The 27,072-nt window shown below is 38.8% G+C and overlaps 1 protein-coding gene across 3 annotated transcripts in view; it reads right to left on the bottom strand.

Annotated features, from left to right (window-relative positions):
• The window catches only part of LOC137261467 (liprin-alpha-1-like), a 129,376-nt gene that overhangs the window by 15,618 nt on the left and 86,686 nt on the right, over positions 1–27,072 (bottom strand). The window contains exons 5-20 of one of the 3 annotated variants that reach the window (XM_067799216.1): positions 19,240–19,371; positions 18,676–18,897; positions 18,353–18,499; positions 17,759–17,893; positions 15,222–15,305; positions 14,717–14,911; positions 13,757–13,833; positions 12,961–13,042; positions 12,420–12,637; positions 11,719–11,917; positions 6,090–6,182; positions 3,715–3,863; positions 2,337–2,603; positions 2,076–2,157; positions 1,449–1,649; positions 777–952 (exon numbers count right to left, since the gene is read on the bottom strand). In XM_067799216.1, the coding sequence (XP_067655317.1) occupies positions 777–952; positions 1,449–1,649; positions 2,076–2,157; positions 2,337–2,603; positions 3,715–3,863; positions 6,090–6,182; positions 11,719–11,917; positions 12,420–12,637; positions 12,961–13,042; positions 13,757–13,833; positions 14,717–14,911; positions 15,222–15,305; positions 17,759–17,893; positions 18,353–18,499; positions 18,676–18,897; positions 19,240–19,371 (2,459 nt within the window). Of the gene's footprint in view, positions 1–776; positions 953–1,448; positions 1,650–2,075; positions 2,158–2,336; positions 2,604–3,714; positions 3,864–6,089; positions 6,183–11,718; positions 11,918–12,419; positions 12,638–12,960; positions 13,043–13,756; positions 13,834–14,716; positions 14,912–15,221; positions 15,306–17,758; positions 17,894–18,352; positions 18,500–18,675; positions 18,913–19,239; positions 19,372–27,072 lie in introns of all 3 variants that reach the window. The other 2 variants (XM_067799218.1, XM_067799217.1) reach the window with 2 other exon arrangements.

Raw genomic sequence — 27,072 nt, forward strand, 5'->3', positions numbered from 1 at the left:
TCCGTATTCGATGTAAACGAGTGCAGACACTAAAACCCCTTTGGTTTACTTTTGTGTTTACAATGTCCGGCTGACGCTGGAGGTTTCAAATGAAATATTCCAGTGCTTCAAATACTCAATAACACACGGAAATTGGCCAACACATGATGTTTATCTCCTAATTGAATTGTAATTGGCAAATCCAAACAACCATGCTGTTTGACAGAAATCCAGATATCTGGATATTTACTATCCTGACAAATTACCCAAAATCAAATGTCTGGAATATCTGGGGTCTCACTGTACCACAATCCCCAAACTAGACAGAACCAAGTTTACCTTCACTGACATGGAATGAGACATTTGTAATGACGAGATTACTAACAATAAACAGGAATATGGTAACCACTGCTAATTATTAGGGAGAATCTTTGATTCCAACCCATATTTTCTGGACTCTCTTTCTCAGTGGCAGAAATATCGGGTGAATTTACACTCATTTTGAATTCCACCAGAACTAAAATGGTGCACATAAACCTTGCATAATAATTAAGGCCAACCAGGATTCAAACACGTAAGTAAGCTTCTATGTTTATCAGGTTTTGAGTCTGATTGCAATGTATCCGTCTTCTTTTGAGCCAAACGGACTATAGCTCCTGGCACCATAGAAGATTATTCATCAGACCTTAGTCATCAGATCATGCCTGGCGAGGCATGAAGAGGGACCAATAAGGCAAAACAACTAGTTTAAGATTACTTGAGAAATTACAACAAAATAATTCTTGATGGATACTCACCTATGGAAACTATCTACCATTTTTAATTGCCCTCTCAGATCTTTTTTGGTGAGGTGATCAAGCATGCGAGCATCGACCAGACACTCCATGAAATGGCTGCGATACTGCGGTAGACCCAGACTTGGCAACCAGTCATTCCCGATCCACTCATGGTTCATATCACCAAACGCTAGAGTCTGAAGAAGAAACGGTAACAGATGGTTACAGATATAAACTGAGCAAGCTGAAAAATAATGTTCCAATCAATTTATTTCTTCTCATGCTGATCTCCTCATGGTTTATGTTCTAAGTATTGTGAGAGTCTGTGATGAAAGCAAAACCTTAGACATTTGATCCTTCCGACAAGACATAGATGTTGATTCATTTTGACAAGCCTTAGCAGTCTAATCAATCTGACAAATTGTAGACATTTGTTCATTCTGACAAATCATAAATGGTTATTCATTTTGACAAGTTTCAGAAGTTTAATCACTCTGAAAAAATCGTAGATGTTTTTCAGTTTAATGAGCTGTGGATATGTTATTACTCTGACAAATCATAGACATTTATTTATCCTGATAAGCTCTAGGAGTTTATTTACTCTCAGACACACAATCTATAGATCAATACTAATATAAAGGATCACTGGACAAAGAAACCTTAAGTTCAACTTATTCATCAGTTTACACTTACTGTTCGTGAAGTTTTTGGCGCAGAAGGACTTGTTAGACTAACCATTTCCTGAATGGCTAGTCTGAGTTTGAGCCTATGTAAGGGGTTACTGATACCAATCTCTCGTTGAATCTCGGTGTCAGACAATGCAGACATAATAGCTCCACTTTTGACATTGGCTCGACACGCTGCTACATACCATGCAGGCATCCCTACCCATAACTGAAACAAAACAACATGAGTTGTTAGGACAATAGCATTTGAGACAGTCAGTTGTTAGGACACTAGCAGTAGAAACAACACATTGTCAGTGATTTGGATATTAGCAGTTGAAACAACACACAGTCTGTGGTTAGGACATTAGCATCTGAAACAATACAAAATCAGTGGTCAGGACACAAGGAGAACAACCTTACTCCTGCCAAAAGCTACCTGATTCAGTTACTCCAATTACAATGAAAAGAGAGAAAAAAAACACCCCAATTTTTCTTTACCCAGTAAAGTCTCGGGAAGACATCAAGCACGTAACTACAAGAATAACCAAAATATATCTCATAACAGTTCAGCAAGATCGTTTGCCAGTACTGGACCAAATAACTAGTACAATTAATTATATTGGAGTAGAGATGATAGTAAACTGTTACTTACTTCTAACCAGGCTACAACAGTTGGTCCATTCCACAAGGCAAAGGGAGTGCCTGCCTTCATGGCCTCTTCCAACAACTCATGTCTGAAAAAGCAATATTCCTCATGACTACTCATAATGACATTGTAAATACATCCAAGGCCCAATAAAATGAAAAAGCAGCACTGAAATTAGTTGACTGACACGCCTGGAAAGCTCACTTGTGTCCTTTTCAAAATCTAACAAACATGTTTCAGAGAGATTTAAACATAAGTTCAACCTACTTCTTCTTTTTCCTCCTATCAAATTCTGATTGTCCTAGCCCCAGAGTGAGTGCATCTCCACTGCCGTCTGTATCTGTGAAGGCTGTAGCACCACGTTCCAACCCCATTGTCTCTTTGGGTTTCTGCTTTTCCTTCTTACTGAAGAACCTTCCTAGTGAACTCTTCAAGCCCTTCTTTTTAGTATGCTTGTGTAGGGAGTCTTGACTGCTGTGTACACTCCCCATCGGACTTGCTGTCCCGTGCGTAAGTTCATGCAGTTTGCTGCACCTGGAAGGGAGATAACTCTCAGTAACATTGAATTTGAAGCTCCACTGAAAGGAGATAACCCTGATTTTGATGCTACATTGAAAGGGCACAACTTTTGATGCCAGAGAACTTGATGCTAAATTGAAGGGAGACAACTCTTGATGACACTGAATTTGACACTCTCCTACTTAGATCAATAGTAATAATGTAAAACATTATGAAGAATGTGCCGAATCGCTTGCGTTGGGCAAGCATCTTTTTACTTATGAACATTCAAGCTTGTTTGCAGACAAGATACAAGCCTGCTCATGTAATATGCAAAATTAGTCTGTGGCAGTGATGGTATGCTAAGTCACCGGCGTGCTGGTGTGAATGAATTTGTTGCGACATTGAAGGGCGATAACTCTTGATAATACTGAATTTGATGATAAACAAGGGAAGGGGATATCTCTTGATAACACACAATTTGATACTATACTGACAGAAGGCAAATAACTCTTGATAACACCGATTTCAATGCTAACAAGGGAAGGAGATAACCCTGATATCAATGATTTTGATGCTACATTGAATTAAGGGAGATAACTCTTGATAATGAATTTGATGCAACATTGAAGGAAGGGCAACAACTCTTGATAACAATAAATTTGATGCCACGTTGAAGGGAGAAAAACCTTGATAACGATGAATTTAATGTTCCACTGAAGGAAGGGAAATAACTCTTGATAACAATGAATTTGATGCTACACTGAATGCTACATTTGATGCTATCTGGGATAGATTTGGGACAGATTTATATCATATCTGTTCACATCTCATTTAGGTACTAACAACAAATATCCTTGGTTAAATATGGTCTACTGTGAAGTTGAATTTATCCATATTCACTTTTTCGAAACTATATGTAAGTGAGTGAGTGAGTGAGTGAGGTTTTATGAATCTTTTAGCAATATTCCAGCAATAAAGGCAGAAGACACCAAAATTAGTCTTACACATTGCACCTGTACAGGAAATCAAACTCATTTCTTCGGTGTGAGTCGCTTACACTACCTACTAGGCTACTCCTGTGCCCCTAAAACTACATGCAGATTTACTCCGACTGACAAAATAGAAAGAATCAGTTGGCACTTACACAGGTGAATTGTCAGCACTTTGTTGAGCCAGTGCTCGAGCGACCCGTTCTAACCTCAGTGACCTTGGTGTTGGTGGACTAGACTCGCACTTGATCTGTCTCGCTTCATCTTTACTGCTGAGGGCGGTGTCGTCTCGACTATATTGGGGCTTCAAAGACGAAAACATGGGAGTGTAAAATATCCTTATAATTCCCTCACTCAGAGAAGTTTATCACTAACAAATAAACTTTGCATATTCTTGAAGAGATCATATTCAATTTTCAATAAACATTATTCCATAAGGTATCACATACACAACATATTTGCTGAAAACAAATGGTATTATTTCCACACACTTCTGAAAGAGAAATTTGTGTTAAAAATGTAAGAATCTCACATAATGTATTTTCAAAGTACCTTGCTTCATTGGCTGTGACAAGACTAATGGTCACTTTGTATTGACCTCTAAAACTGGTCATAGCACCCAGCGGTTGTTGGCCTAATGACAAACACTATTAAAAGCGTACCAAAATATTTCCGCTTTTGATTATTGATCTCATATTCTTGGATAAATAATCAAGTTTCACTTACAATAATCAAACAACAATATGTCTAAAAAATCATGGAAATATTTTTCTACAACCAACTGACTGCTTTATGTAGAGCATATTTGAAGAACACCATGCATCATGATGCCATTACTGAGAAAAATGGTAATTACTATTCTCAGACAGATCGGACTCAAATTTGTTTTGCCAACTCTTCTTGACATTTTACAAGTGTCAAAAAAGCATGCCTTTAACGATTCTTGCCACCTCTAGCCAATCAACCAACCTAGAATAAGCCAACACTTGATGCCATAATCACTATGGTAACATCTAAGAACCTTCCCAAAGCATTTCTCTCATTTGCAAAGCATATGGAAGCCAATGAGTTGCCCCTCCCATCTGCGCTAAACAGCAATGGTGAACAATAGCAATATAGCGAAGCTTTAAAGTCGTAACGTCTCTGAAGGAAACTGCCTTCATGGCAATAAAAACCCATCAGCAGTTCCCTCCCTTGGATTTCAATTGGCAAAATTAGATTGTTTATTGATTTTTGTCTGAAAGCCTGCATCTACTTTGACTTGGCCTGTTTGCAGTTCTACTGATAAAATGGTTTAAAGAATGGAGGAATTCTCTGTAGCTATGATGTACAGAGAGCTACTCTAGACTCTAGAGCGTGGTCAGAGGGCTGACCCTTCTAATCTTCTAGACAGGTGAGACTACACTGTGTTACTAGCTCTATATAGTCCTGCAAAATAATAGTACAACATTGTTACAGAAAACAAAATTTATTTATCTGAAAACATCAATTGCAGAAATTTAACCATGCGTGAAATAGTTACCACATTCCACTCAGTGCAGCCATTTTCCTGTACACAACTGAGATAGGCTTTTTTGAACTTGACAAATAATGTCACAGCTAAAAACGTTAATATCCTGCTAACAGTATGACCTTTGACCTCAGACAATATTCAGGACAGATAGATGTGTTTGAAAAACAGTCTTGCTTGTGCTGTAGAATTATTCCTTAAATGCTGACTGATTGATCCATAAGAGTTCCACGTTTACATCTCATTTCTTTTCCAAGGAATTATGTTACAAGCTCTTGCTCCCTTTACTGTCATTTCAAACAGAGATTTAATATGTCACCCTGAGTGATATATCTTTTATTCCCTTTTTCACTGAAACAACTCATATGATACGAAATATTTCTTATGTTGTGAACATAGGTTGAGACAAAATTATTTACTCCCTTTGGACTAATAACACACTCATGAAAAATGTTATTTTCTAAAAATGAGACATGAAATAGTGCACTACATCATTTATCACTAAAACTGATTTTTTTCTGTTTGAGTTCTGAGGTCTTTTTAGTCAATGAGACAAGAACCTTATCTTATCTTATCTTTTCAAATGGAAACTCATTTTTCCTACGAGGAGATTTGGTCACTTACTGCTATTGCTTGAGACTAGTTCACCCCAATGCAGAAACCTTTTTGGGTAACACTTTACCTCTATCCTTGAGATAATTTGCACTTGGTGAGACATTTCATCACTACACAGAAACATATTATTTATCTTCTGCCAAATGAGACATTTCACCTTTACACTGACACACAGTATTTATCTCCTGATAAGTGAGACATTTCACCCCCATACTGAGACACATTATTTATCTCCTACCAATTGAGACATTTTACCCCTACACTGAGATATGCTATTTATCTTCCAACAAGCCAGACATTTCACCCTTATTCAAAGACACTATCTATCTCCCACCAAGTGAGACATTTCCTGCTACACTGAGACACATATTTGATCTCCCCCGGAGTGAGACATATCTGATATACCTGCTGCGCTGCTGCAGTATCAGCAGATGTCGCCAATTGCGGACTAGATGAGGAATAGGTGTACAAGTGGGAGGCAGATATACCCGCTGGTGCCTACAATGACAGGAAAAGGTCCACATTATCCCTCACGCTGGGAGATGCCTGTATCTCACACTGGGAGATACCAACCTTATTGGGCATGTCTCATCTCAATGATCTCCTCGTCTCAGTCAAATACACCTCATTTTGTCAAATCTCATGCACTACAACTGGGTAAAACAGACCTCAAATGACTGAAGTAAATTCTTTGAATTCTGTTTTGCAAAGACTTCAGCTAAAACAGGCCGAAGATGTTTAGTGTCTAGAAATATTGGTGAGAAAAGGTTGAAGTTTTGTGCCTTTGGTATCCCCCAGATGAGCGCTATAAGGTATAATGCATGCTTGGGATGCAGTGTTCACAGTGCAACCTAGCTATGATTATATTTCATCAGAGAAGCTGCCAATGGGCATCCCACTACCAGCATGGAGAATAAACTGTCATACACCCTCACTCATACAAGTCTTTGAAAGGTGCTAAGATATCTCACATGAGACAGGTCATTAAAAACAACCTTGTCATCCTTTTAACATTTTTTAGCTCCTTGCTATCCATCTTTGACATATCAGATGATAAAGGGGCAAAGAGAAGCCCTGAAAAGCACCACCAAACAACAAAAACATTTTTATCCATGAAAAGTGTCATGATTACCGTCTCCTATAAAAAAAGCTATTTGGAACAAGAAATGAAAATTGTCTTTCTTTAAAACCTAAACTATATCTAAGTGAAGCCAAATAGGAAACTAATTCATCGGAAAACATGTAAGGCATATGATTTAAGGTGTGTATATTTAGGTGTACGCTCAGACTAATTTGCTGATCCAGCAACTTGGATTTTATTTCTCGAAATTTGAAACCCATGCTACCATTCTGCTGTTAATCAATCAATAATGGCCTGACTACACAGAGACAATGTGTCTGTTATGCAAGGCAAAAAGTTCCATTCTTACACCTTTGGTAAGCGTACACCTTTGGTAAGCGTAGCACTATGGTAAATATGAAAGAAGTAACTTGTCCCCACTTCTCTCAGGTAACACTAGCCAATAACAGTTACTAGCCGCCCAGTCCCCTCCCCGCCCATGCTGATAGTGGCTGGCAGGGCCCTCTGTAGCTATATATATATATATACACACACATATATATAAACATATGAGTATATCCTTATCTAAGCAAGCAGGTTAATCATGCATGTTACTCATTAATTGTGAAAAGCCCCAAACAATTACCTTTTAGAGACAAAATAATTTCAATATTTTAAAACGTTTTGAATACCTATATGTAATCACAAGTTTTCAACCTTAAAAGAGACAGTATGCAAAATACTGTCTCAGATTTGTGTATCAGTTCGTAACATACATGATAAACAGTCAAAAAGCTTCTATAAAAAACAATGAAAACATAGCAAAGCTTGTAAACATCATAATTAATAATGCACCGATTATGCAGTAATACCCTTGATGTCTAAGTATGTTACGACTAGTATAGGCAAGCAATCAAAAGTTCTTTTAGTGCAAGATTCAATATATACTGACAAAAGTGCATTATATGGATGATTACAATAGTTAAGAAATATGCCATGTAAAATAACTTGTACTGTCCCTGGGAATGGTCATGATGTAGGATGTATTCCCGAACTTTTCATGCTTATGAAAAAGAAACATCTGTCATGAAGTCCTAAGATAATGTGTACTTCTACAGTGCAAAATTCCATACACCAAATACATGCTCAAAGTGCAAAAGATCAGCCAGTTCATCATATCCACGGATAACCTAAGCTGTGAGACACTAGAAAGTTATCCCACCAGGTACCCATTTTCTGCTGGGTGAATACTTCATATGCATGGCTGATTAATAAGTTAGAAAGTGGGTGAATGCTGTTTGCTGTTTTATGCCATATGTTCCAACAAGGACACTAACTTATTAAGCTTAAGTCGAAAAACATGTGGTTGAAGAATACACACCTATGGAAGACAATCATACGCAATCAGCCTTGTGATACAAACCAGTGATTCAACTATTACAGAGGCAATTACATTTACCTGGGATGTCTTTATATATTTCTTTATTAAAAGTAGTAATTTCAATTTCATTATCACTGTGTCCCCATGGACAGTCATGACGAAAAAAAAACAAAACAAAAAAACCCCGCTATTTTTGGTACCCAACTCCTCATCACAAACTATAAAAAGTGATTATTAACAGATTATTATTTGCTTGCAAGACAAAGATTGAAGAGGATCGATATCCTGATTTGAAAAAGCAGTCAATGCTTTACGGACAAAAAATTAATTCTGTATTTCAAGCAATCATATTGGTGGAATAGAGATCAAAATATTGTATTCATTCTCCCAGAGAGAAATGGCCGCTACCTGATTTTCAAATCACTTGGTCTCAAGAGAACTATGTCAGGCTTCAGATCAACACCGTCTTATGAGTGTAGAGTGAGTGAATATGTTTCTATGCAGCTTTTAGCAATATTCCAGCACCAGGGACACCAGAAATGGGCTTCGCACATTGTGCCCATGTGGGGAATCGCATCGGGTTTTTTGTCGTGATGAGGGAACGCTTTAATCACTTCACTATCCCACCTCTCTTGTCTCTGGAGACAGGAAGACAAACTTATGTTCGGGAGACCTCTGGCACCCATTATGCATCAGTTAAATTAGAAAAGTTTTGCATATTCCAAAATTCATTTTTTTCGCAAAACCTTGCTGACCAGTAACCATATCAACACTCTAACATGGCAGCATCACACTTTTATAGACACAGTGTTTATACGAATGAAGCTATTACTTTCAAGCAAATTCTTTACTAGGCATTTTAGGACATGGTGACTGTAAAGGTTAGATACTTTCCTGAATGGCAACTTCATAATCTATCCTGAAAAGCAAAAGAAACGCAAACGCACCCGAAACCGGTTGTCGCCTCGTGTGACAGGAACTTTACTGAAGGTAAATTCTGACCAGGACCTTCGTGAATAAAAGATCTAAAGAAGATGTCATCAGAAAAAGTATCTTTCCTCATAAATGACAATAGTGTTACTTGCAAGCTGTCAGCACGAATATGGTGCAATGTTTTATCATGGACACATCACAAAAGCAACTATTCTTGTTCGGGGGCCTGGGGATTAACTGGCTCTGTTAATTTACTATGTTATTCAGTGAAAATGATCAATATTTGGTCTAAGGAACATCAGTAAAAACTATCCACATCAACTCAGGGACATATCTGTGACACCCACCCAAGTGCCTTGCCTAGTAAATAGGGAAAAATACAAATAACATCATTATTCTCAGCAAACTGGCATTGTCTTTAGTTATTATTTTCTTAAATTTACAGATAATTTAACAACCGATACAGCAATACCTCTTCCTTGTTAATTTACCTGATGTCAAATTGACTAAGTGACTGAGTTTGGTTTTACTCAACCACTCAACTACCAACACTGAAACACCTCAATCACTCATTGCAATAAGGACACTGACTATCCATAGAACTCCTATATTGATACATCATAACATATCTGATTATATCTGTGGGGACAAGAACCCGAGTCTTTGTTGTGATCAGTGAACGCTTAAGACACAAGGCTACCACCACCCAGTACACCTCTGAAAAGATTTCATAGTCTCCAAGTACCAACACATGATGAAATTATCTGTCCTTCACTCTTTACTCGATGAATCTACTTTGCTTCATGGAAACACCTCTGTTGGCAAGCATTATAGAATGATACATCAATCAATTAATACCCCTATTCTACTTGCATTTATAAAAACTGACTTAAGATAAGAATGCATTGATGAAATTCTGAAGTGTTGCTTTCAGTTTTCCATATGCACATTTACTTTCCACTTTTCAACAGTATAAGGCAAATCTTCATGTTTTGCATGAGCTTCATGTGAAAGTGTTCCATAAACCAAAAAAACGTCACAATGGACAAGTGTCAACAGAACACCTGCATGGCATATTTCTTAACGTGAATCTGATGAGATATAAAGTGCTAGCATGCAACATAGATGAGCACCCTCTCACGATAGCCACAGACAACATCTAGGTCAAAGGTCAAAGTTAGGAAGTCATGCTTCAGACAAGTTCAAGGTCACCAAAACAAATTAAAACAATGATTATTTAAAAAATAAATAAATAAAACAAAATTCAATCATGCACTTAAATAAATGACATAATATTTAATGTCCCAAATAACCTTTTAAATGAGTTAAAAACATGCTTGCATGCATTTGAAAGAAATTAATTTGAATTGAAATATGCATAAAATAAATCAAAATAAAGAAAAATGATGAAAGATGATTATGATCCAGTGCGACCAGCAGCGAGGTGAAAGTATTCTGGTAAATCATTCAAATTTCAACTTGAAAATCTGGTCAATTTTGGTACAATATAAAATTCTTTTTTTTCCATCTAAACTGAAAAAGTTAAAAAAAAAAAAGAAATAAAAAAACTATTAAAAACAAAAAAATTAAAGTATGTCACAAAAGAGAGAACTAAAGTACAACATGAGAAACGAAACCTTGAGAAAATGGCATGTGACCATTTGGCGACTGGGGAAGGAAATATGGGCAGGGAGGGGAGGTGACTCAAGCATAAGCGACACGCATGTCTGAAACGCAAATATAGCAAAAATAGACTTGTTGTTAGCAAATTAATATCCAAAGATGTTGGTCATTAAATCTACACAACCACCCCAACATCTCTAAGCAAATAATTCAAAACAATTCTGGTGTAGCAGTTAATTGATAAGTCAGAACAAACATGAAGCTTTCTAACGACCACGTATTAGTGCAAAAAAGCCAAAATTTACTCAACTATTTGCAAACAGCCAACAAAGATACAATGTTTTAAAATACATTATCAATAAAACTGTGTTAAATCATTGAAAACATCTCAACATGCACAATAGTTAACCCGAGCAGTATCGCTAAATGACAAAGCATATCTGCTTTACCACTTAAGGTCGATACAAGCTAAACTGACCAGTCTTATATCTACACGCCAGAGAGATATTTTCCAAATTTCATCCACAGTATTCCTGGTGTATATTCTGCATACATGTAGGAGCTGATATAGGCCAAACAAATTGTGAAAATGCACGTTTACAAAATGCATGCATCACAAGATACGCTTCATTTTAGTATTAGTTGACAATACTACCAAATTTAGCAATGGGGTCACAGTTCACACAATTATTTAAGCAATTAATCATGTCCAGATATGGAAACAGTCTGTTACAGGACGAGAATCACACATGTATGTTTTTAAAAATGACTGCCGACTATAGGTATGAACTATGGACATGAGGGGATTAAGATTAAATCTAGATTGTTTCGTTGTCACCACGTCACCTGGGCCATTAGGCATGCCAGAAACAAACCAAAAGGAGGGGAAGAACTAAAAATAGCACAGTGCTGGGAAGATTCACAGTCTTCACGCTCACTTGCACCCTCCACTCATGGCCACTACACACGCACGCTCGGCCGCTGATGACACGATGAGTGAGTATGCTAGCCGTCAGCTAGCCCGGCCACGGACTTACGGTGTGGTATTTTTGGAGAATATCTCTCGACTGATATGTTCTGGGCGTGGGCGTTGAGCGCCCGCTGAGAGGGGGAGACGAGCGCTCGTAGCCCTGCGGCCACCTGGTGGCAGCTATAGCATCAAGACTCCCGCTTCCTACCCGACTCTCCAGTTCTTCCGCTCTCTGCTCGGTGCTCTCCTTTTCTTCTTGTATTAACCTGCCAAAAATTTGGGTCTCTTAGCGGACACAGAGGAAAGGAGTAAAAGGAGAAACTTCTTATCAGACAGTCAACCCAAGGCCTTCTTATCAATCAGTGGAAGCGAATGTACCCATCTTAAACAAAGGTGAAAGGCGAGTTTCAAATGGAAAACAAAAATGGTCACATGGAGATCATAAAGTTTGTCTGTTGCTGTCAGTGTCCGAAATTTTAAATTAATCATGCTAGTTCTAAACAATAATAACCACTGAGGTTTTATAGAAGAATCAGTAAGTGACTAAAAGCTGTGTGGTGCAGATGAGAAGACATCAGACAGTGAGGGAGACCTTAACCAATTAGCTATCACTGAATCCTGTCACAGATATGGGACACAACTCGGCGTGAGCAAGTACAGCTTTATGCCTCACTCAAAGACAACTCTGGAACCTTTACCTTAGACCACTATACCCTTTATACCCCTACACGCAGTGTTGAGGACTGAGAACAAGGGGAGACAACTCACCTAATCTCATTGTTTATTGCATCGAGCTGTTCCTGTAGCATGAGGGCGAGGGTCTGTGCGTCCGTGTGTCCGGTAGGAGACAGCAGATCCACAGCTCCGAATATTGACTCATTATCATCTGTTCCCTCGGTGTCTGATGTATCGAATGCGTGTTGAACGTTTGCCAACACATGAGCTTGTTGCAACTTCTCCCATTCTTGTTCATTCAGCGTGTTAACCTGTTGGGATGCCATGTCAAAATACGTCTATATTCATGTGACTGAGCACATCTTATTAGGAATTGTCATATCTTTGAATTGGAATAAGATTTCAGTCTACCAACCCTATCCAAATCTTGGACTTGTCAATCAACTCTTTTCAAGACTTGCATTAGTCATTGACTGTCACTGAAACTTTGACTACTCACTACCCATAGCACCACCATGTGCAGGCCTAACACCTCTATCACCTCCTTAGACTGCCCCACTATCCACATGATCAGCTTGGTTTGGCCCATCACCCCTCTCCCCACCTTGATGTGATCCAACAGCCCTCTCCCCACCTTGGACTGGTCCTCCAGGAGTGCCTGCTCCCGACCACGTTGTACTCTCCTCAACACGCTCTCTTCCACTCCAAGTCCCGTCCTGGAGAAGCAATAATTGAAATAACAATTACATATATGAAACCTATAAATAATACATTTGTAGAAAGAAAAATTACAGCAACAGTAAGTAGGGGAAGAGTGCTCAGTCTTTGAACTGCATCTAGAAGTGACGCAAACAGATGCAAAGATTTTATGGATGTCAACTTCTTTATTTTAATACATGCCACATTCAGGGAAAATTCTTACTCCTACACAAGGTGATAAGTGTTTGCCTAAGTATAACTGTGGGAATTAAATATTCATACTTTGGTCTTTAGTAATATACAGTAATACGACTGAAGCAGGTCTCCGATATTTATCATCTTGGTAAAACCTACAAGTCTGGGGCTGACATACCTAGAAACATGGCCGATCAAACCAGGATTCAAACCCAAAATGATAGTGAGTGACTTTTATGCTTCTTTCAACAATTTTCCAGTTATATCACAAAAAAGGATATGGGAAATGGGCGTAGTCCCATGTGGGGAATCGAACCTTGGCCTTCAGCCTGACAAGCTAACACTTCAACCACTAAACTACCCCACTGCCCTGAAAAGATAGTAGGTGTCCAAAGGGATGGATTCCAGCATATAAAAGTGCCATAGATGACTTGGAAAACGTCCTGCCCTAAATTACATCATGAACTTAAAAATGGTAGGAGTTGGTATCTATGAAAGAGCTTTGTATTTATTTGAGCTACAGATAAATGTCCTACCTCATAATTTGTTCAATCTGGGCTCGGAGAATCTCCACCTCTTTCCGGTATCTCTGCAGGTCTTCATTGATTCGTTCCTGGAATAGGGATGTGATAACAGTCATAACACAGCACCATAACAACTTAAGCTTCAGCAGTCAAAGTGTTTGTTTTTATTGTTTTAATATCGCATTTGGTGCTATTCCAGCTACATGTGTACGTGAGTATAATCCTGTCTAGGCCAGAGTGTCCAGTGAGTGATATCACAAGCATCAATCCACTTTGTAAGCGTATGATGACACACACAAAGTCTGACCAAATGTTGCCTTGTCTGACTAGCAGAAGCAGTTTGGGAACAATTCTAACTTGAAACCCAAATTACCATGGCAACAAGTAAAGCTAGAAGAAAACACTTTAAAGGCAGTAACGTGTCTTGCACAGATGCTTAATGGATTCACTGATTCCATGAATAATTTCAGAATTATAGCTTCTGAAGAAAGATTTAACAATGTCAGAATTTGTAATTTATTTGGGCAACAACATGTCTTGTAAAGTCTTTGTTTTCAAATAATCTGCCCATATATGACTTTCTTTTCTTCATATGTAAATTTCATTCATACTGCATAGAGCATGGTTAGTTCGTCACCATACTCAGCAATATTCCTGTTACATGTGGCAGTCTATAAATAATTGAGACTGAACAGGACAATCAAGGGATCAACAGCATGGGCACTGATCTCCACACTTGCGCAATAAGACAGTTACTGAAGACAAATTCCAACCTGGAGCTTCATGGGACATGTTGTTCAAACATGATTGATCAAAAGACAATTACTCGACGAAGTCATAAAATAACTGACAGCTTCTACCACCACAAACATGGGCTACTGGAACAGCACTTTTCCTTGAAGGCACAAGGGCACTCTGTGGAGTAGGATCAAGGATCCTGATACAGGAAAGGGACATAACTGCCTGGCTTACCTTCTCCTGTTGTGTGTCGTCAAGGAGTTTCCGAGTGCGGTCCAGCTCCTGAGTCAACTGGTTCTTCTCCTCGAGTGCCTGCATCCTCTCCTTGAGGTGAAGCTGCAGCCGCTCATTGCTCTCTGATAACAGTTTGTCAACAGTCGCCGATAGACGGGCATTGTGTTCCTCATTCATCTTCTCGCGTTGACGAGCCTGTCGACACAAGTTAACACATAGCAGTGATGTCAACACTACAGAGGCCATCGAAGCATTGGAATGACTATAACACGAAAATCACTAAAATGTGGACTGTAAGAGGGATAAACAAGATATTCCTGGATTCAACACAGGTGTACCAGAGCAAAAATATACTAAACATGGAAATCAAAGTCTGCGTCAAAATACTGATTAAGGGGCTCCAAGATTCAAACACTACAGCAGAAACATTCAGGAACAGAGGACCTTTATTTCATGTTTTTAAACTGAGGTTAATACAGGGAAATTCAGTTCCTTATTGTCTTACCCGCTGTAGTTCTGAGTCCTTGTCCAGGAGATTGGACTCCAACTGCTCAAGACGCTCCTGTACTGAACCATGCTGTTCTTCTGCCTGCAATGCAGAAGAGTGGATGAATGAAATGTTGCACCAGGGAAAGTGATACACAGCATTAGACAGAGTGGAGGGGCACACAAAGGGTTAAGCTAACAATACTTATAGACATATACTGGATACTATATAGCCATAACAAGTTCATGTAACAATCACACGACAACCTATGGCACAAAGTAACAGATTTGCTTTTAACAATTAATCAGATCTCTGTAACACAACTGAACAGATCTCCATTCAACAATCAGATCTAGGTAACAGCGAAACAGATCTCCAGTCGACAATCAATTTGATTTCTGTAACTTGATCAATCACATCTCCAGTAAACTCTTTATCAATACCATTTAACAATCAATCAAATCTCCAATTAGCACGACCTCCAAATACTAATCAATCAGATGTTTCACCAAGCTTCTTCAATCAGACCTCAAGAAACTAAATCAATAACATGCAATGATCAGTGTAGGATTTGCTTGTTTAGCAATATATCAATATTCCAACAACATGAAAACATGAGCCACCTGGATACCCTTTATGTTAATGGTTTTTCCCTTGAATGTAGTTTTGTTTGCATAGTTTAAAAAAAAGATTTTGGTTCTTCTATTTCACATCAAATCAAAATGTTTCAAAAGCGAACATTTTCAGCCAGCTAAATAAAACCTATCAACTCTCTTGTCAAATTAAAGTGATCCTGAATGTTTGAAAACTTTTGGGGCCTGGATCAGAGAAAGCTTCCATTTTGTGGATTTTCATTTATTCAATTTTCAAAACATTCAATCCTCACTTGAACTTTCTAACTTATGTTCCTACATAATCACCTATCTGTCATCACCTTTCACAATGACAGACAGACAACACTGTCACAACACATTCACCTTTGTGGTTTATCAATACCAAAATAAATTGCATGAAAATTAATCTGATCGCATGTTGACGTGTGTCACCAGGGCCGAGTTTCAGGGCATGTGACGCGCAAAGGCACTAATTAGTCCAACTGTTACACCAACCGTCCCACCGAGACAACTTTATCAGCAGCATCTCCCTTCAAAGGAAGCCAATCAATACATTAGCTCATCGCATTGCAGCCTAATGCTACTTGCCTACAGACAATTTCCAAGTCTGTGGGCACACGACATCCTCCCTACTGACCTGAGTGGGATTGTGATTACGTAACACCAGCCTCCCTTCAGTTATTAGTACTTGCAAATAACACACAGGTAGTGATAAAAACTGTATTGTTTAGCTTTAATTAGGAACATTGTTTTAAACTGTTTTCATCACAAATAATGAGTAAATAATTGAATACTCCTCCTTTGACATACAGTGGGAACGTTGGATGATCATGGACTGCAAGTTGGACACATCAGGCTCTCTCTAATTACGCCACCATTTCTTGTTGTTCTGTCAATAAGGTAACACAGCCTACGTGACTGGACGCCGTTTACGGGTCCATCAAACTTTCTATTTGAAAAGAAAACGATAGTTGTGTTTGTTTTTGGCAATAATTTATCTTGCACTTGGAGAGCCATTAGGATCAGTGAGATTGTGAGTCAGTGGTCGGGTGATACGATCTATATTGCAGGTGGTATCATATATATTAGATGAGTCTGCAAAGTGTTATGGACCTGGAACAGGAAAACAAGTGGTCGATAGCGATAAGCTGATTTCTGACACAGATCTGTTCCACACAACGATCCAAATGCAACTACAGTATACTACTGGTATAGTGAACTGAAAGGGCCCACTAACTTAAGTTAATTATAATTAAAGTTTTATTTAACCACTTTGAATAAATTATAAAGGAAGAGACTGGGGCCTGCATCCCCACAAAGAGGTTGCCATATCAGTAAATTCGTCATAAACACAGTTACTGTAGTTCTATACAACAGGTGTTCTGAAAGGCTACCTATCCAACAACCATCGACACTCCGTGACTGTGGTCCTCATTTCAACACCTCCATATGCAGGAAGTGATCACCCTTGTAACAACCAACCACACTCCAAAACAAGCCAAAGGGTGTAACCCACCATTCAACAACTATCTTCCCTTTGAGAACCCACAGACGCTTGGTCTAATATCCAGGTTGCGCCAACCCTACCAGCCCTTGTCCACAACCTGGTTTAGGACAACCATCCCAGAACCCTCCACACAGTGTAGCTTACAAAGGGCTACCATTTCTTCCAGACTACCTGGTAACCATTGCTACCTGGCTATCTGACTCAGGGCAACCATTTCTACCAAGATCAGGGCAACCATTTCTACTCGGCTCAGGGCAACCACTTCTACCTGCCTACCTAGCTCTGGCAACCATTTCTACCTGGCTATCTGACTCAGGGCAACCATTTCTACCAAGATCAGGGCAACCATTTCTACTCGGCTCAGGGCAACCACTTCTACCTGCCTACCTAGCTCTGGCAACCATTTCTACCTGGCTCAGGGCAACCATTTCTACCTGGCTCAGGGCATCCATTCTCTGCTGTAGTTGGGCTTCTATCGTTGGCAACACCTCGACTTTCTTCATTGACTGATGAAGCTTCTGCTCTGCCATCTCATATTTCTCCTGGACAGAGCGGATCTTCTCCTCATTCTATAAACAGAGACAGGACAATATTACACAGAACAAAATATTGTTACAGATGGCACAGACCAGGCTTGACTTTTGATATAAAAGCAAGGGTGGGGAAGAACTAGGCCAGAAACTCCTCTTTTGATGTAAGAAGAAGGGTGAGGAAGAAATGGCTTAGCTAGGTCAGAATCCCCCTTTTCACAGAAAAAAGAACAGGTTAAGTTGTGTGACATGGGGAGACCAATGTGGACAAAAGGGCCCACTGAGGGTCTGTAGGGTGGCTAGTATTGGCAAGGACGGTGAACTGTGTGATGGGAGAGACCAATATGGACAAGAGGGCCCACCGACCCCGACAGTGCTGACCAAAAACTGACTTAGTGGGACCAATGTTGAGAGAAAAGAAATGACAATGAGGGTCCACTAACTGTGTGAGATCAGATATGAGGGATTTCTAAGAGTTACGATTTCTGCAACACTTACACTCTTCAGCTGTGACTCCTTCATGGCTAACTCTGACTCCAGCTTGTCGTTGAGGTCATGCAGTGATGTTGACTCTCGCTGGGCATTGAGGTACCGCTTCTCTAAAGTCGCTATCCTCTCTTCTTGGTCCTCCTTCTGGGCCTGAGACTACAAAACAGCCATGTCATCAATCACATATAAAATTTACTGAATCCTGCCCAGAAGTTGAGAAATAATTGCAAAATAACCAAAAAGCAACAAAGAATTAAGACCACATAAACTTGTGATGTCATAGAGAAATGAGCGATCAGCATCGACCTCTAACAATCCTCCCTCCAGCTCACCTCTCGCAGATCCCTCTGTAGTTTGACCACCTGTTCCTGAGCTTTGATGAGATCTTTCTGGTTTGTGGTGAAGCTCTCATCCAGCTCTGTGCACTTGTTGGTCAGCTCCAGCATCTTCGTCCGAGCAGATGTCAACTCACTGTTTTGCTTCTCAACGGTTTCCTGGAGCTCGATGACGCGGTTAATTTCCGAATCTGGGTCAATTGACCCATTGGACAATCGCTGAAAGTAGGCATTCTAGGGCTTTGAATAAGACATAGAAACAAACACAAATAATTACACTCCTTTGGATATCAACTTCCATAAATGGCAATTCAATAATGTCGTATTTTTGTGACACATAAACTAACATTTTTCACATCATGATCATTACTAATTTACCGTTACACTCTGTAACTAACATCTCCACAAATCCAAAGGTCGATAGCCAGAGCATGAACCAATCTTGCCCAATAAGGTCCTGTATCTGTTTTGTTAGAAAGCATCTTTAATATCATTTATGTTTCCCCTAAAAAGGTTATTTTATCATAAAGCATACTGCACAATTCCCAGAATTCCACCTACTTTTGGATGTGCCTCCTTTTGATTTTCTTCCTGTGAAGAGTCAGCAGATGATGCCTTCCTCAGTTTGTCCCCATCTTCCGTACTTCCACTAGAGTGGCGCGACTTGGTCTGCTGTTCACGCAGAGTAAACAACTGAAAACACAAAAACATTTCAGTGAGGTGAGACAAAACAGGGTTTAATGTGGCACTTAAGAATATTTTGTTCATATGACAATGTGCATGCATGTGTATGCATGGCTCCTTTTTCTAGCCCAGATGTAATCTGGTTTTATAGTATTTAGTCATGCTGTGGTTCAGCATGAATACCCTACTCAGACACATACTGACTCCGAGCCAACCAACCATTGCTGTTCCCATTAATGCCAAGCACCAGGTAGGGAACAGCAAGTACCATATTTTAACATCTTTTGGTATGATGCGGCTGGGGATTGAACCCACTCTCTGGGCAGACCCTCTACCCATTACACCACAAAGTGGTCCCGTTCAGTAAGTGAGCGAGTGAGTTCAGCTATGCCATGACACTGTTTCCCCTAGAAGCTCATGGTCTGACCAGCTTGCAACATCAGCGACATGACATGGGAGTTCATACCCATAATCAAACGTTAATCATTGCGTAATACATGTGGCAATGATGGGTAGCCAGGCAATGTTTGAAAGTAGATTTGCGGTTATTTTCCTCAATTTATTGACTTAGGTAATAAACAGAATATTATCTTCGTGCCCATAACATACAATGCTTACGACACTTGTGCCTAAATATCGATGGCACTTAGGCATTTAGGCGCTTGTGTCATAAACATAGTATGACATATAATATCCTCTATATATTTACAGAGGCTGAAACTAATCCACTATCAGGCAATTATGATATGTATCATAAATATTGGGTGATAAATATAATAACATTCTTGAAAGTTGATGTAGTTTCCAATACCTTCATTGATGTTTCCACCATACTGACAGTGTTAATTTTAAACAACAATGACCACTGACAACATTATAAACAAATTAAATATATATAACACTGCTGGCCATTATCCAACCCGGTTGGATATATTCCATGATGCATGTCATTTTGAATAAAACAGCCCCAATCAAATCAAAGTAAAAACATTCTTTTTAAATAATTAATGGCTTTACGATTCTGGTGACTGCAAATTGAAATTCATGAAGGGATACGGTTCGATTCACTGAATAAGCTAGTGAATTGTAACTGGCCTCACATTTACATTGTTTCACAATAAGCTACCACTGCTTTGGAATGGAGAAAGATTTAACAACATGATGCTGAAATAATCAAAATAGTCCCATGAGAGTGAGATTTCTATATTAGTGAGTATGATATTCCACCATTTTTAGCAATATCACGGCAGGCACACCAAAAATAGGCTTTTCACATTGTACACAGGTAAAGAATCGAACCTGCTTGTTTAGCGTGATGGGTGGACGCTTCAACCACTGGGCTAACCCGCCAAAATGAAATCTTTTCTAAGTTAAGACTGTACTGATGAAGATGAGACCACCTCTACAGTTAAAAAGCGATGGCTATCTAAGATATTACTCATTAAATATATTACAATTCAAACTTATGGCTGAATTACAAAAATACTGGACGTATTTACTTTCTCTACTTAATTAATAATATCAGCTTCCTCTTTCCCCTGCATAATCCAATCCATTACATTGTATTTTACAAGCGCATTAGATTTCCAGGGAACCTACTTTCAGGTCGACTCCATACTCGGCCAATGACTTTTTACGGCACTTCAGCAATATTCAAGCAATATCTGGGGGGGATTCTGGTAGTTTTTAACAATTATTGTGTCAAATTTGGAAACAAATATCCAACATACATTACCTTTCACAATAAAATCATTGGAACTAATCAAAATTTCAACAAAATTTCCATACTGTTGACTTTGTAAATGTTTAAACAGATCGACTACTTGTTTCACAATCCATTAGGGCTAGCTTGGCATCACACAGAAAAGAAATTGGAAGACGTTATGAAGTATTTTTTTCAAAATGGAGATTAGGTTCAACCGTTTTTTACCCATTGCCTCTAACATGCTGCTTCTGATATGTCCATTACGAGCAGTTGAAAATAGCAAACAAGAACATCTTGGCATCAAATAACACGTCATTGAAATCCACAAGAACATCATCTCAAAGATGACTAACATGTGCTTTGCTATCAAGCCTGATCAGAAATGAAATTCTTTGGTACATTTATGCCTAAAAGCCTCTGGAAAATTCAAAATTCAATATTCTTTTATAATCTTGTCATTAATGCGAAAACCAGTAACTCCAAGACTGGTCTTTGCACATAGTCTCAGAGGCCTCCCTCCAGATAAATGGAGAAGGCACTCCCCGACCTAATGTCAAGTGCTCGTTAATTTTCATTGTAATAAACATCATGTTGTCAATATGTCAGAGAGGAAAATCCTTTTCCTGAGCCAATAAAACATGACTCAAATCTAAATGAAACCACAGCTTGCTCTCTGACGATATTCTTGTTCAGCCACCTGTAAAATTAGTTCAATTTGCCCTCATTTAAAAAAAAACCCATCAAAGATCTGTAGAAATGCATGTCTAATACAGTTCATCAACCACAGTAGTGGAGGTGAGGTTGTGTTTGATGATCAGAGTCCAAAGATCAAGGATTTTGAGATCTGGATTTCATGAATATGACGTGGACATGGTTATGTTATTGGGGCTGCTTGACCGTTATACAGCGGCCTATCAGTGACCATCGGATCTTACTGTTTTTATCAGCTATTATCGCTAATGAGCCGCCAACACTTCCCACGTGGCAGTGGCTATCTTGTATGCTTCTCTGCGCAAACACTGCTTTCCGATATGAAGTCAACGAGACAAACGATCGCACACATGCAATTCTACACCCTTTTGTTTGAGCAGACAGTTTCATAAAGCGTCCATTTCCCTCACGGCTGCATGCTACAGATTTGTCACAAAAGCCACAACGTCCTCCCTGCATGGGCCAGCTATTTTCATGGATTTGATGGAATACGACTCATTTTAGAGCGAGAAGCAAATATGGTCATTGCTTTTTTACCCCAAGGCGTAAGCGATTCCTTGTCGGAATTTACACATTTTGGCGGTTTATTTGAAGAGGGCAGTCGTTACTTGATCAGTATTACGATGAGTGAATGATGCTATTTGATCTTGTCATTGGAATGCATAATGTCATCTATATTTCAGGCAGCCATGTTCTTTCTCCTTGGCCAAAATAACTGGCAAGATGGACATTGTTGAGTCAGAAAGACACTTATGATGGGTATTTAGCATACTGTCTTTGAATTTGTCGCTCATATCCAAGTACAGAGCTCAAGACTTGTTAATTAAGATAAAATGGAGTTTGATGTTCTAACCATGAGGGTATCCACCGCCTCTACTGACCCTAAACCATACAGTCCTTGTTTTCTCTTAATGCCAAATGTCATCAGAGAAACAAAACAAAACATTTTCTGCTTTTGGTTATAATGCGTCCAGGGATCCACCTATCAACTGGGCAGTGGGATAGCCTAATGGGTAAAGCATTCGCATGTCTTGCCGAAGACCTGGGTTTGATTCCCTACATGGGTACAATGTGTGCCCTGATATTGATGGAATGTTGCTAAATTTGGCATAAAACCCAATCACAAACTGCAACCATCAACAAAATGGTCTGTGGGTAGATGCTGTCCACTAGACAATGGAGATAGTTACCTAACAGAAAATGAATTGGTTTATTAGCGTTGTGTGAAATTGATTGTGTGATCCCCAAAAAAGTTGGACAAGGATTTGTGTCCAAAGATTTCTAGGATATTGATTTGCTCAAACAAGTAAAGACAGAAGAAAACATTTTCAGGATACACATCATACCATTTCATCAGTTTTCACAAAAACTATACCCAAAAAATGTAGATACAAATGCTTAAAAAACAAAAAAAAATAGATAATGAAAAAAAAAATTCAGAAAAACTTTCGTCAACGCAATTCTTTTCAGAAGTTCCACCAAGCATATTCCCGTAATCAACCTGTAAATTAGTTTGCATCACTTAAATATCTTGACAGAATGAGTTTTAAACTCCACAATACTTCCATCAACCAATCTTAATCATACTTCTTCAAAAAGAATAAAGATCAATTTCTTTCAATTTCATCCCACCCTTTTACAGATTACCAATCAATCTGAAGCAAAATTCATTTTGTCGTCCTTGGAATAAATCTCAGCACCTAAACAACAAGAGGGCGAGAAAAACAAATCCTGGTGCTTTTTTAACCCTCCAGACATCCAAAATGTTTGTGATGAAATAGTTTCATGTCTGGTGTTGTTTTTTTTTAGACAGGATATCAGGTTGTAATAAGCAGGACTACTTGGAGATTTGCAAATGTGGTGATGTGTTTGTACAGCTCAAGGAGAAGAGATGTGAGGTGAGGTGATAGCAGAAAGGGAAAGAGATGAGGGTGAAGAGAAGGGATGAAGAGAGATGAGAAGAAAAGAGCAGGGAAGAATAGACAGGAGAACGGAAGGATGGGAAGACATGGGAAGACAAGAGCAGGGAATAGAAGGGGGGAGGGTGGAAGGAAAAGAACAGACAGAGGAAGAAGAAAAAGAATGAAAAGAAGGGATGACAAGAAAAGGAGATAAAAAGAAACAAGAAATGAAGAAAAGTAAAGAAAGCGAACAGAAGAGAAGGTATGAGAAGGAGAGAGAAGTATCAAGAGGAAAAGAAACAGGAAACGAAGAGATGAGACGAATAGAACAGAGAAGGGATCAAGCAGTACTGCAGCGTAATCCACTGTTGTTGTTTGTTTCTGGTATAACATGACGTTCTGAAATATCCCAGCAACATGACAGCAGCCTGTAATTACCCACGCCTGGGCCAGACATTCAAGTCATGGATATTGTGAGTAATGATCCACATGATCAGGGTGTGATAATATACAATTAACCACATCACCGATTCTGACCACCCAATCCAACTGGTCACAGGCTTCTGTGGACAAACAATTATTCTAATCTAGAATCACGGATGGTAACTTATCTTGAATGAGTTGGAATTAAAAGTCATTATTTCTGTTAGATGTCAGTGAGTCACTCTGACATGTAGACCCTTAGTGATGCTGGTATTTCACATTTTCTACCCTTGATGAAACTAACACAATCCATTATCAGTGCATCGGTCTGTCTGTTGGTTTGTACTTCAAATCTGCACTCAGCAATATTCCAGCGATATGGGAGTGGTCTGTAAACAATAGAGTCCGGACCAGACAATCCAGTGATCAACAGCATGGGCATCAATCTCAGGATCTGTGAACTGACTATGTGTCAACCAAGTAAGGGACAATCCGACTACCTGTTATTAGTGGCCCCTTATGACAGGCATGGGTTGCTGAAGATCTACCTGCATCTTCAGTGAGTCTGGAATATCACAACAATCTTAAATGATTTTTTCTACAACTATAGTCTTTTTTACAAAAAACTAAGCTCAGAATATGTTGCTGATTCTACCTACCACCATCTTACCTACATATTACATTCATATTTTTCCCTCATCTACTTGAAGCAATATTTTCCCTTCATCTAACGATCATTAGAGGTGTAAGGATATGATATAATATGTATCACGACAACATGGGTGCAATATAATTCATAACCCTATGAAGAACTATCATTTTAAACATTATCTTTCCCATTGAGCTTTTCACGATGAAGACCCGTGTTTGATTTCGCACATAGGTATTTCTGTCCATTTCTGGTGTCCCAAGCTCAAATATTGCTGGAGTATTGATAAAAGTGACGCAAAACCATACTCCCTCAATAACAATAATTTATCTTTCTCAAAAACATAACCATAACTTACCCGCCTTAACTACATCCTACACTATGAAGTAAGTGTGAATGATAAAGAGCTGTAATTCCCTTCTCTAGTGAATGCACCATCATTCTCATGAATATTTCTACCCTGATCATATGTTCAATAATGCATGGCCCTAACGTTGTATAATCACTACTTAAGCAAATCTCTGTTTGTGACTAAAACTGATAATCTCCTGGGACATCACATGACTCAAACCGCCAGTACAATTTTTTCATTCAGTTCCAGTCACATCAAGCTGACCCAAATCTAGGTCACGATGACCCGATGCATAATTTCTTGTAATAATTTTTAATGTATACTTGATGCAATAAATGTTTGAAATCAATCAGGTAACAATGCCTGGATCGACTAGAAGCTATTTCAGTCCTGCCGATCTAATGCCTGTCTAACATGCTACCTGAAAGTGCTCCCTTCAGTGCTGTTTGTTCAAAAACCATGTGAGTCAACTTCATATGGATTTATCAAAGCAAAGATATACAAGATATTGAGCCGAAGTTTCACCTGCTTGAGAATCTTGTTCCGCTGAACCCACATTACAATACAATACCATGTAATAGAGTGGCATTTGCAGGAACCCAGAAGAAAAAAAAAAAAGAAAAAAAATCAGATCTCATGAAATGCCATTTAAGGTACGGAAAAAGCTAAAGAGGCTGTGGAATAGGGAGAGTATGAGTTTTATTACACGTATCTCATTTGGAGTAAATGCATTTATTCATGCAAAGCAAAACAAATAAATCTATCAAAATCCTATTCTGTACTGGAATCCCTGAAGGAAGACAAGCATCGGGTAATGGAGGCTTATTCTATAATGGAGTGAGTGAGTGAGTGAGTGAGTGAGTGAGTGAGTGAGGTTTTACACCTCTTTTAGCAATATCACGGCGTGTGCCACCAGAAATGGGCTTCACACATTGCACCCATGTAGGGAATTGAACCCGAGTGAAACACTCTGACAATGCCATCATGAAATATATAAACACATTCCTTGCTGTTACTGTGGATACACTTTCCACAATACTTTACATGCCTACTACACCCCACTACATTAGGTCAAACATTTTTCTAAATTGTATCTTTTTTCCCATTTGTGAAACAAGAAGTTGCTGTTTGTGTAAGCACAAATTCAAATAGTGACATTAAAATACACAACGTTATTTATTATTAAGAAAAAAGATCTCACAAAAAATTTGCAGTGCATGTTTGACAGAATTATCCCAATTAATTAGCAAGACATCGTTTTAGTCTTCCACAAACGAAAGCATGACATTGTATAGACATCACAAATTTATATACCATAATATTTAAATGGACTTATTAAACGGTGGATCCATAGAACTTGTTTACTGTCCTGTGACTATAAGTAATTCATTTTCAAATTTGTTCCTTAATCCCATGAATATTGGATATAGGGCAGACAAAAAGATGAGTGCAGCTTCAGCATCCAAGGCTGTTTACCATCATCTATAAACGCAGAATCACTCATCAATTTTTAACCACCCCAATTGATTGGCTGAATCAACACAGTTAATCGCGTTGGATATAGATCCATATTATCAATAACATTAAATAGTGTCACTCAATACAGGTAATTAGTTTGTGTATTGAAACAAACGCTATTGATGGATGGTAGTTGGTGATCATGGCTTCGATTTGTTGCAGTCTCAAGGTTGTCAAATCTAGTATATATGACCTTTGAGATAGATTTTGCCATAGATTTGCACTTCTTTGAGCAGGCTGATATCAGGTCTGCCATTATTAATTTAAATGCTTCATGAATCTTAAAAAGGTAAGTCCTATTAATCTATCATAAAGTTGTACTGATGGCACTCCTCGTGGACATTCTGGATTTGAGTGAGAGTTTGGCTGTATGTTTGGCTTCTAGCAATGTTCCAGCAACATCATGGCAGAGAACGCCAGAAATAGGACTCTCACCTCGTATCCTTAAGGG

Source organism: Haliotis asinina, chromosome 14, assembly GCF_037392515.1.
Source record: "Haliotis asinina isolate JCU_RB_2024 chromosome 14, JCU_Hal_asi_v2, whole genome shotgun sequence".
NCBI lineage: Eukaryota > Metazoa > Mollusca > Gastropoda > Lepetellida > Haliotidae > Haliotis > Haliotis asinina.